The following is a 12,812-nucleotide window of genomic DNA, read 5'->3' on the forward strand; positions in this document are numbered from 1 at the left end:
TTTCCCAGTCGGTCGGGTTTTTTGTTTTATGAAAGTTAGCCCAGGCATGATCTCTCTGTCTAAATATACTTATAAGGTCAGATGTTATCCATGGAAGATGCGCACCCTTAACTTTAATGGTTTTCATGGGAGCATGTTTATCTACAACGTTAATAAATTCAGAATGTAGGAAGTCCCATGCATTATTTACATCTGGAATAAGATGAAACCTATCCCAATTAATTGAAATCAGGTCATTTATGAAATAATTTATATTTAATTTCTTGTATTGCCTAATTCTAATTAATCTGGGTGGCAGTTTAGGCAATTTAATTTTCCAGATGCAATATATAATGGCATGGTGACTAAAACAGTCAGACATAATTCCTGCTTTAATAAATCTATTTGGGTGAGAAACCAAAATCCAGTCAAGAAGAGATTGACTCCGGGGGGTAACACGGGTGGGTTCTCTGATTAGCTGGGTTAAGTTTAAGTTTCCAAGAAGGTTTCTTTCTTTTGAGTATTTTTTGATCCAGTTTTTGTTAAAGTCTCCCAGTAAGATAATTTCATTTCTGTAGTTAATTGAATTAATAGTAGATATGATACAATTAAATGATTCCATTGGTGCAGAGGGAGGTCTATAGATGTTACCAATAGTTATGTATTTATTATTATGTAGGGTTATCTTTACAAAAATACACTCAAAGTGAGATGGATCAACATCAGGGACAATTAACTTAACACATATGTAGCTACACCACCACCTCTAGAAGCTCTATCAGCTCTGTAAATGACATAGTCTTTGAGATCTATTTCGTTGTTACCTATTTTATCAGTGAGCCAGGTTTCAGATAAAGTAATAACATTTGGTTTATACTGTTCAACCCATGCTTGAAGTAGATTAATTTTTGGTAATAGGCTTCTTATATTAAGATGAATTATTTTTAATCCTTTAACACTATCCAGTATAAAACATAAAGTTTAAAGATTGACCAATGACAAAATATATCAGAGCTGGGAAAAAACAAATAATCAGATTGGAGATTATAATAATCATTAACATTTATACACAAGGACAGAACACACAAACAAATCATAAAGAATAAACATAAAAACACACTAAGAAAGGAAAAAACGAAAAAAAAAGAAAGAAAGGAGAAAAAAAAAAAACGAAAAAAAAAAACAAAGACCAACCCATTGCCACCTGAACAAAACACTCAGAGAGGAATCACAATGTGCGATGTGAGCACAGATCAAAATATGAGGATAAACTAAATATGAAGCAAGTAAAACAAAACAGAAAGAGTGACCATATCACTAATATGGAAGGTTATCTACATAAACCTCTCCTTTCTACCCAAATGTTTAACTGGTCAAAGCAGCCATAGAAAGACATGATGAAACATACTGTATGCACAGAACACAAATTGGGAATGTGTCTCTTACACAGCTGCAATTGTAACTGTATTTGTTTGCCTTCCACTGGTATTTTCCCCTTGTGGTTTCTTGCTTGACTAAGCAGAAAAGATGAAGGTAATAAATTGACAGTACCAACAGTTACAATATATGCCGTTGACAGCCATGTTCGAAAAAAGGGCCAACAACAGCATTGGCTGGCTACATGTCAGATTGGAGGGTAAGGACTCTTAAATTTGACAATCCTAAAACGATGTCATGGTGATAACTGTACGTGAAGCTATAATCAAACTACGTACCACAGGCTATACATGCACACTTATGAATGCAATGTGACTTAAAAACATACTGATTGGGCACATGTTTGTTATAGTGAACCAACAACGAGTCAGAAGACAATACAAAAAAATATCACTGAACCGTATTCCTAATTACTTATTAATAAGTATGTATTTATCCAATTTTAAAGAGCGCAGTACAATCTGTATTAGTGTATTAGCAGAGCAGTAGTCTGGAATGATTAAAAGACAATGAGCCCAACTCTGTAGGGATTTAACCATTTAAACCAGCGGCAATTCAATTTTGATTATTTCAGCAAGGATCAATGCATCATTAAATCTCATATTTTGCGAATGATTTGTTTCGACTAGATATGTAATTCAATTAATTTTGATTCTTCCAGGCTTCCCAAATATAAAACCTAACCTATACCACCAACAAAACACATGTAAACTTGGACATAAGTGTAATCTTTAGTTTCAGCCTCTGCTTGGACACAAGCATTTATCTTACATAAGGATTACTTTTAACACAGAGTGAGTCTATCTTTGTGGGTTGTCTCTCTGCTCCTGTTGTAGGAGCCAGTTTTTCCTCTGTGCATCAAACACCTAACACAAATTTGCACTGATTTCTGTGTGCCTCTTCACAGGATACTGCAGTGAACTTTGTGGGAGGAATCATCAGTGAGAAACGCTCTGCTGAGCAATAACTACAGTGTATTTTGAGGGGAGTGCAGTTCGCTGTGCATAAACACAGAGATCATCCAGCTCACTCCGCTCTGCGTTGCTGCCTTGCGAGGCTACAACAAGCCAAAAACCAGCATCCTGCTTTACAAAGTGAAATTAAGTGCAGAGGAGAGTGCACACAAAGGGGCATCCAAGATGATCAAATGTGTCTTCTGAGAATCTATGACTACACAAATATTGTTCAGCTATTACGGCTATAAAACTGAATGATTACTTCAGTATATTATATCATCGGAAGGCAATAAACACTCTACTCTGTTCAAAGACAAAGTGATCATGCATCTTCCTTAACTGGGCATTATAACTTATCAAGGTTAGACAAGCACACAGAGAAATGATAAGTAAGTTTGATTAATAGTTTTAGCATAATTAAAAGCATAATGAGGCATTAAAATGCAATTTACAAACAGACAGCATGTCAACAGAAAAAAAAACGACCCCCCCTTCCTCCTTCTCACTAAAAAAATCCAGTTAACTGCTAATTCTGCTTTTAATTGGCTATTATTCCATCATTGACATAATATCACAATCAATTACATGAATCACCTTATCTGTGGTAATTGGCAATGAGCCTGTCCATCCCAAATCCATCCAAACATAAGTTTGGACAAGCACAGATTTACAACAAGCCTTTTCTCACAACTCAATACATGTTCCACCTCATTTGAATTTAAAGTATATTTTGGAGCGCTTCTGAAACAAATGTAAACATCAGACACATGGTGCTGTGAAGAATTTAAATAGATTTTCTAACATTGGTCTGTTATTAGACGGCATCATCAAGAAGCCTCCTGAATGATTTTCCTCTATGTACAGCTTACATCTAGATGTTAATTGATACAGTAAGTGAATTTCCTGTGGATTCACGTAAACATTTCAGTCCAATGAACTGCAGATAATGAGCCACGGAAAACTGCACTCAAACCGTATGAATGATGTAGAGTGGGCTTACTGGGCTAACTTACAGAATACTTTCCTTTTTATTTAGCCCTTTTCCTTTTTCCTACATAAGTCAAAATAAAAGTTATTTATTTACATTTATAACAAATAATATATATGTATATATATATATATATATATATATATATATATATATATATATATATATATATATATATATATATATATATATATATATATATATTAGGGCTGTCAATCGATTAAAAAAAATTAACTAATTAATTGCACAATTTGCTGTAATTAATCGCGATTAATCGCTTTTTTAAATTGAGACTGAAGCTTGTAATAATGGATATTTAAATGCTAAATCACTTAACTTTGCAAATATGAAGAAAAAAACAAACAAGGAAAGGTTCTGCTAAGTTCAGAATGTTTAATATCTACAGCAGCAACAATTTGGCTTATTTAGTCCTGCTGAAGGCTGCTGGAAACAGCTAGAAACTGTCCGACTTGAGAGCAGATTTTTGTCACCGCCCCCGGCTGCTGTCGCCTGCTCTCGTCTACTTTACAGGCGAGGCGCAGTTCATCTCCAACGAACCGAGAGTTCAGTCGCCGGCAGGGCAGTCGGGACTCACCCGGAAATGGCGAGCGGAATGAGGTGACTAGTCTCTCAAAATCTGACGAAAATCTTCTAAACTGACCTTTGTTGAGCTGAAATGAAGACAGATTCAGCAACTGCATGGCCTTTTTCTCGCTTAAAATGTTTTTAGAAACATGTTTCAGTGAACTATTTTAGTACAATATGAGATCGTATTCTGAACGGCCGCCATGACAGTTTGGCTCTCAATATCCGGAGAAAACAAACCCATGTGACGTTAGGTCCAATCAGCTGCCGGTTTTCATTACTTGGGCAACAATACAGATTAGCGCCGCCTGCTGTTATGTAGACGTATTACGTTTCTCAGCCGCCACATGAATTAAACAAACACAGCTGCGTTAATTTCGTTAATTTTTTTTAACGAGTTAAATATTAAAAAATTAACGCAAAAATTAACGCAAAAATTAACGTGTTAATTTTGACAGCCCTAACATATATATATATATGTGTGTGTGTGTGTGTGTGTGTGTGTGTGTGTGTGTGTGTGTGTGGTTGAGAAAAACAAGAGCACTGACTAACAGACCACATGATGTGGGTGGTACATGGGTGAAGCAAATATGTGTTCAAATGTCATACGTGTATGGATTTGTTTTCCTGCTTGTTTGCATGCGTGCCTGGCTGTTTGTGCATACAGTGTATCTACTGAGGAAAGGCAATTTGACAAGTTAATCAGTTCTAAACATCCTAATGGAAACATCCCCAAAGGCTGCTCCTCCTCCTCCACAGAGATTATTTTTGCATTTCAGCTTCCTGCCGTCAGTTTAGCTGCTTTTGAGATGGGTATGAAGTGACACATACACACCTGACATCTGGTTTCCATAGTATGGCAGCCTGTCAGCCAAACATTTCTAAAAATAATACTTGATACAATATTTTCTCGGGGGAGAATTAGCCACAAGAAATAACTGTTGAAGTTATGAACCTTTCTTGAATGAGAAGGAGCCTGATTCAAGACCAATAGGCAGGTGCTATAATTATTGGGACCATTTTTCCCCACATACCAACCATGCACTCTATATTGCCTGAAAAAATGAGAGAAGTGTCAACATAACTGTGATGAATCATTACAGAGAGCCAGTAAACACAAAAAGGTTGGTAGAAATTTATAATAACTTAAAAAGGAAATTGGTCATATTTTTTAATCACACTTCAAAGTCTGGAGCTGGTCCACCACTTTGGTTCAGACTGAAATATCTCAACAACTAATTGATGGATTGCCATGAAATTTGCTACAGACTTTCACGCCCCCCACATGATGAATCTTACTGACTTTGGTGATCCCCTGACTTTTCCTCCAGCGCCACATCAGGTCAACATTTTATTTTGGCCAATACTTCTATTTACTTCCAAATAACTGCAAACTAATGACAACCGCAACAACCTTGCTGCTACGATTACAACAGCCTATTATTGCACACAAAGATGATTAGCACAGATATACCTAAATCCCTATTTTGATATCTGAGCCACTGATGAGGGCGTGTCTTGTCCTCATCAGAATTTCATCTCAATACTGGCTTGCTGCACTTGCTGAAAGGAGAGAAAGTGTGCACATACATTCAAGTATAATTTATTAATTCACTCCCTTTGCTTCCTTCATTTCCACATTCTCCATCAATTATTCCATCAATATTCTTGCCCTTAAAATATCAGTTTCAGGTTCCAGTAGTCTCTAGAACTCAGGTCTCTTATTTTTTCCCTAATGCAGTGATAACTTGAGGACATCTAGAATCTATAGTTGATCTCAAGTCAGCCAGAAACTGCTAATTAGGACTGGGTTCAGGTCACAATGGCTCTGTCAGCTATTTAAGGGTCAGATATATGTTTCACCTATTGACACATTAAGCGGGATGGAGAGACAGGGAATGTGGAATAAGCCACAGAGTGCTCAGGAGGGAGAAAGGCAAATCTATGTGCAGAATAAATAAATGTTCCTGTTACTGTAGCATAAATGTCTCCATCTGTTCCCATGCAAACGCAATATTTATGAGCTATGAATCAGGTATTATGTAACTACAGAATGCATATGTCAAGCATAAGACTGTAAATGTAACCTTTATTAATATTTTAGAAATAAATATGGCTAGTTGAATGTTAAAGGAACACGCCGACTTATTGGGAATTTAGCTTATTCACCGTAACCCCCAGAGTAAGACAAGTCCATACATACCCTTCTCATCTCCATGCAGGCTGTAAGGCTGTCTGACGGCTCCAGCGGCATCAGCACAGAACATGCAGGTAATGGTTCCAGCAATCCTACTGCTCCGAATAAGTGACAAAATAACGCCAACATGTTCCTATTTACATGTTGTGATTTATAGAGTCACAGCGTGTACAAAAAACAACGTAACATGAGACACAGCCATCTTCTAACTGTAAACAAACCGGGAACTATATTCTCAGGCGGAAGAATATAGTACTTGGGCGGAGTGATATGCTCGCAGCAAGCCTGTTTGAGAATATAGTACCCGGTTTGTTTACTGTTAGAAGATGGCTGTGTCTCATGTTACCTTGTTTTTTGTACACGCTGTGACTATACAAATCACAACATGTAAATAGGAACATGATGGCGTTATTTTGTCACTTTTGTCACAATTTGGAGCAGTAGGCTAGTTGGAACCAGTTACCTGCAGGATCTGTGCTGTGCTAAGCTAATGCTGGAACCGTCAGACAGCGTTACATCACGCACGGAGATGGGAAGGGTATGTATCGACTTGTCTAACTCTGGGAGTTACGGTGAATAAGCTAAATTCCCAATAAGTCGGCGTGTTCCTTTAACCCTCAACAATCTGTCCAGAAAAAGAGAACATATGGAATACATGAACTGCAAATTTATTGAAGACTAAAATTTGTGATTTTTAGGAATAGTCAATAGTGTCCTACAGCCAATATGCAACAACATTATGGAATTTAACTCCAAGCCTTAAGATACAGTTTAATTTATCAAATGCAGTGGACAGTTACATTACCAGTATCTATAAATGAGTGACTGTAAGCATTCAACCTAAACTGGTCCCTCACAGCCAGTCCACAGATACTCCAACCAATGTTGTGGATGAGCACTACAAGAAATGCAGACTATATTTTTCCACTTCATTTTTGTTTAGATATCTTGTTAATGCTTGTGTTAGTTAGGTAGTTAGGGGTGGCGGGTGTTTTTGGGCAGCTGTACTTTTTTATATCTTTTTTATTTATTTATTTTTTTTAGGGTTGGTTTTTTTCTTAATTTTTTTAGACAGGAAACGGGGGAGAGAGAGAGGGGATGACATGCAGCAAAGGGCCTCGGATCTGATTTGAAACAGGGCCGCTGGCAAGGACTGAGCCTACATGGGGCGCTCACTCTACCAGGTGAGCTATAGGCCGCCCCGGCAGCAGTACTTTTTGTAACCTGCTAGTTTGCAAACAATTCTTCGGTTTTACTTGGCTTCCTGCCACCCCACAGTCTGAATGGTCCACTGGGAAAATTGCCACCGTTCCAGATGGCCATTTTGCCCATACCAGCAGGATTAAAATGACAAATGTGTGGCAATATTTTGTGGCTTACCATGTACTATTTCAGCCCTGCAAAATATTTTAAAATTGATTTCTGTAATTATGAAATTCATGGCTGCAACAAACATTATTTATCTTTCAAATATTTTTTTAAAAGTCATACCTTAATCAAAAAAATAGGCCGTGGAAACCAATGTGAAGTATCTGATTTGCTTTTTTTGTCTTAGTAACAGTAAAAAACCCAAAGTTCTCTAATTACAGTAATGAGAAACAGAAATTTCTCATCTGAGAAGCTACAGTAGAACAAGCAAATGTTTGGCATTTTTGCTTATTAAATGACTTAACCAAAAAAATCTAAAATGTTTGCAATTAAATGTCAATGGATCAATTAATTAATCCACTATCTGTTCAAGCACTCATGAAATTAGTAATTAATTGTAAATGTTATCCAAGTCAAGAACATCAATACAAGTCAATGATATAATTCTGTTGGAGGTACATCTGCTTGTCATCATTACCACGGTTGGATCTGCAGACAGTAAATCAAACAGAACTGGAAAGTAGCACTGAAGTGAACAAGAGCTCTGCAACTCACCAGCTTGGTGTGTGTTGACGGTAACATTCGCCAGCGAGCGTGCAGACACCCCGAGCCCAGAGACGCCATTCACAGCCTCCACGTGGAAGGTGTAGGTGGCGTGCATTGCAAAATCTAGTATTGCCACAGAGGTACCAGTCAGTCCAAGTGGCCTTGGGATGAACCGCAGTTCTGGCTCACATGGTTCACACTGTGTCACACCACTGTCTCCGTCTCTTCCATCACAGCGCTGACACAGGATGTTATAAGTGATGTCCTCCCTGCCACCTGTGTCACTAGGAGGCATCCACTGCAAGAAGAGAGCCGTGTCATTGATCAATGAGACCAGGTTCCTGGGAGCCGACGGAGTCCCTGAAGAGAGAGAAAAGGTATTGAGATTACTCATTCATAACTCACTAATATCTTTGTCAGGTATTTTAAAGAAAAAACCTTGTACAAATATAGCATAACACATATAGAGGGGTTTGGTTGTTGTCTGATTGAATTCAAGAGTAGACAAAATAATCTATGATCACTGGTGCCAATTCAGACTGTAGACCTCTTGGGAGAGCCACTCTGAGTGTCTATGGTTAACTAAAAAATTATGAAATGAGCAGCAATACGATCTTACTTGTGGCATACTACTGTGTAAAAATGCATGTTTGTATGTAAGTATCAGTATTAAGTATAACAGCTAATACACCACTCATCTAACCTTGAGGATGAAGCTAAAGTGGGCACATGATCACCAAAACAGGTCAATTAAATGACCCTTTAGCAGCAAGTGAGCATAATTTGAATCTGTAGTGTGTGTGTGTGTGTGTGTGTGTGTGTGTGTGTGTGTGTGTGTGTGTGTGTGATTGTGTGTGTATATGTGGATGTGTGGTACTGTGTGTGTGTAGGTGTGTGGGTGGGTGGTTGGCTTTCAACTTATTCTGCAATGTTTTATTTCAACAGCCTATGTGTCAATTTCCTGGAATGTACACAGATTTGATTTTTATCCATTTTTTAAAAACTGTACAATGTCTGGTTTGGCAAAGTGATCAGAACTGAAGTTGCAAGTGTGCCTTTGAATATCTGTTTGTAGGCATGTGGGTGGTAAGCTTTCAGAGTGCCCTACGTGTTTCATTCCAGTATGCTACTTGTCAATTTCATGGATGTTACATCATAATTTCTCATGCTATGAATGAAGTACTTCATAACAAATGTTTTTTCAAAGTTGAGATAGGGAGGAATAAAGTAATGCTGGCAAACAACTGCAAACAGAAAACTATGAATGTCCCAGCTAAAAGAGAGAGTTTGTCTTTTGTAACTGCTCTACTAACTTGTACAAGCCATGGTGGAGGAGTCCTTGATAGCTCTGTAGAAGCCTTTGTCACAGTGGCAGATGGTGGCGGCCTGGTCATGGCTGGAGCTATGTGGAGGACACTTGGAGCATATAGTATTCCCTGCATATGCCTTGAAGAAGCCAGGCTTACAAGCTGGAGAAAAGGAGAGGGGTAGAAAAAAGCCAGTTACACAAGGTTAATGTTCCTCATGCAATTGCATTTCCATCAGCACACATACATTTAATTACATTTCCAGCTGCTCTCCTCACCTGTGGTCTGACCTTATTTTTGAGGTACTATGGATCACTGTCATCTATTAGCTACTAAGCCACATGCTTATGGTGCTGTCCATTGTTCAGTCTAACAGATGGCACACACCTGTAATACCCCTTTTCTCCCACAACACACACACATTTTAAAATAAACATACAGACAGCTCATAGGCGCTGGCAGACGTGGAAGCACCACATTTTTGACAATACCTGTGTTTTCTTGAGGTAGCCTATTATTTGTCAAGTTAACAGAATAGCAGATGTTCATAGGTTTCCTGTTAAGATCCAAAAGTCAACAAGAATCTTAGAAACGTTACCTAAAAAATTAAGAATCAAACACTTTCGACTAATCACTCATTGAAAAAAGTCACCGATCACTTTACTTTACAAATTATTTGACAGGAGATAAATAATCATATATCAATAGCTTCAGTTTTTTCAAAAAGTCGAGGTCGGGCCTGGGGCTGTCACTGACCACCAACGGCCAGCCCCAGTGGTGATATTTTTTTTCCCAATATGGCCACGCCAAGACCCGCCCTTCAATAGCAATCACACACTACTATTGGCCACTGGGCTGCATTTTAACCCAAACCTAACCTTAACCACTCAAGGTCAAATGCCTAACCCCAACCAATCGAGCTGCGTTGTAGGGCGGGTCTTGGCGTGGCCATAGTGGGATTCGTAATTTTGTGCCTCGGGAAACACTACCAAAGTTCCGTCCTCACTTCAGCCGCCGATTCGCACACTTTCGGACTCTGAATTAATCCTGGGTGTTTGCCATTGTATAGATTATAATTTCTAGAGATTACAGAATTAAATAAAAAACATGAAATAATGTATATATAATGAACATAACATATAAATTAAAAAAAACAGCATCTTGAGAGGCATATAATATCACTAATACAGTTTCAATGAAATGATGGAACAAGATATGTATAAATTAGGGTATGGAAAATAATCTGGAGCCCATTTGTTTTAATCAGCAGGTTTAGCTGTCTTTCAGTCTAAAACCTCCATCCACTTACCTGGTCTATTCTGATGACCTAAGTATTCTTTAGTTTTCCGTCCTTACCCTGGTTCACTTTCCTACCTCATTACTTCCTCCAGTTCTCTCCAGTTTTACCGTTCCATTTATTTTTTCCATCATCTCAACCAACTGCTTTCCTTATCTTTTCAAATTTTTCTCTAACTGTTTTGCTCTGCCACAGTTTTCTTGATTTTTTTCCCCCCATCTTTCTTCCAATATTTTTCCTTTTCCCATCTCTCCTCCTGCTGTCCTCTACTTCTCTCTTTACCTTAACGCTTATCAGAAGATGGCAAAAACATTGCAGATTGCCTTATTTTCCCCAGACTTATCTCAGCAGAGAAAAATAAAGCACTACTAGTGTGATTAAAAAATCTGGGGATAATTGTGTGAGAGTGATTTGTATGAGAAGTGTGGGTGCATGGATAATAATTTCAAAGTTATCAAATAAATATGCCAGCTATAAGACAGACTATGCAATGATAAAGAAAAATGTAACTCATTTGGAAATTCAATTAAAGGAACACGCCGACTTATTGGGAATTTAGCTTATTCACCGTAACCCCCAGAGTAAGACAAGTCGATACATACCCTTCTCATCTCCGTGCGGGCTGTAATGCTGTCTGACGGCTCCAGCGGCATCAGGCCAGCACAGAACATGCAGGTGAATGGTTCCAGCAATCCTACTGCTCCAAATAAGTGACAAAATAACACCAATATGTTCCTATTTACATGTTGTGATTTATAGTCACAGCGTGTACAAAAAACAACGTAAATGAGACACAGCCATCTTGTAACTGTAAACAAACCGGGAACTATATTCTCAGGCGGAAGAATAAAGTAGGAGTGATATGCTCGCAGCAAGCCTGTCTGAGAATATAGTTCCCGGTTTGTTTACTGTTAAAAGATGGCTGTGTCTCATGTTACCTTGTTTTTTGTACACGCTGTGACTCTACAAATCACAACATGTAAATAGGAACATGTTGGCGTTATTTTGTCACTTTTGTCACAATTCGGAGCAGTAGGCTAGTTGGAACCAGTTACCTGCAGGATCTGTGCTGTGCTAAGCTAATGCTGGAGCCGTCAGACAGCGTTACATCACGCATGGAGATGGGAAGGGTATGTATTGACTTGTCTTACTCTGGGGGTTACGGTGAATAAGCTAAATTCCCAAGAAGTCGGCGTGTGCCGTTAAAAGTGCATGGCAGCCAGCCAGAAGGCTTTTTTAATTTCAGCTTTTTTAATATTTTCCCCACAATTACATAAGTAGGGAGCCACATTTCTTTCTTTTCTTTCTCACATCATCAGCGACAGACCATATTACATAAGTGTGTTATTGTCTGATGTTTTATTGCCTTCATTGAGAAACATTGCTACTATAATCCCTCTTTTTATATTAGCCCTTTTTATTGTACAGTGATAAGTTTCATAATGTCTGACATGAATGATGTCCAGCTGCTACCTAGAATCCGGTACTGTACCCACGACTCCTTGTAAAAGATTATTGTTACAGAGTGGATTATCCTGGTGAAATAAAGTAAATTAAAAGTAAATTGAATCAAATTGCTCCTGGTACTTCTATTCATGCAGTAAAGGAGCTTCAGATTCAATACATTCAGTAGTTGTAGATACACTAAATCCCTAAGATTATTATGCGGACTAACTGATGCAGTATCTTTAGTATCTACATGTTTACGAGACCTGTAGGAGAGTACTGGTTGAATAAGGATAAGACTTTCTACCTGTGGCTAGATTGTTGTATTGTGAGTCTCCCCGAGGCTCGCAACGTGTTAAGAGTATTTTCAGTTATACCATCAACAGTTCAGTTGTTCATTCAGCTATTAATACAATTAATTCGGTATCGGCAGATGTTCGCCTCATTGACTGCCATCACCGATGGCAGTGGCCGATGTTTATGTGTTGTTTTTTTTGCAGACTCGGACAATAGTCCGCTAGCATATGCTGCTACTACAGCTGCTGATTCAGGAAAGAAGACACTGACTGCAGGGTTCAATTTTAAGGTATTTTTTCACCTGCCCGGTCGGTCAAGTGAAAAAAAATTCTACTTGCCCAAAGTAAATTTTTACTGGCCCCTATACACATTGTTTTGTATTAGTGGTTATCAAATAAGTAAATTGTTC

General features: G+C 38.2%; 1 protein-coding gene across 7 annotated transcripts in view; it reads right to left on the reverse strand.

Annotated features, from left to right (window-relative positions):
- Nucleotides 1-12,812, reverse strand: part of LOC114554776 (ephrin type-A receptor 6) — a 71,230-nt gene that overhangs the window by 24,257 nt on the left and 34,161 nt on the right. For all 7 annotated transcript variants that reach the window (XM_028576814.1, XM_028576808.1, XM_028576851.1 and 4 more), the window contains 2 exons: nt 9,370-9,525; nt 8,066-8,416 (listed from right to left, as the gene is read on the reverse strand). In XM_028576814.1, the coding sequence (XP_028432615.1) occupies nt 8,066-8,416; nt 9,370-9,525 (507 nt within the window). The remainder of the gene's footprint in view (nt 1-8,065; nt 8,417-9,369; nt 9,526-12,812) is intronic.

The sequence above is a fragment of the Perca flavescens genome, chromosome 1 (assembly GCF_004354835.1).
Source record: "Perca flavescens isolate YP-PL-M2 chromosome 1, PFLA_1.0, whole genome shotgun sequence".
NCBI lineage: Eukaryota > Metazoa > Chordata > Actinopteri > Perciformes > Percidae > Perca > Perca flavescens.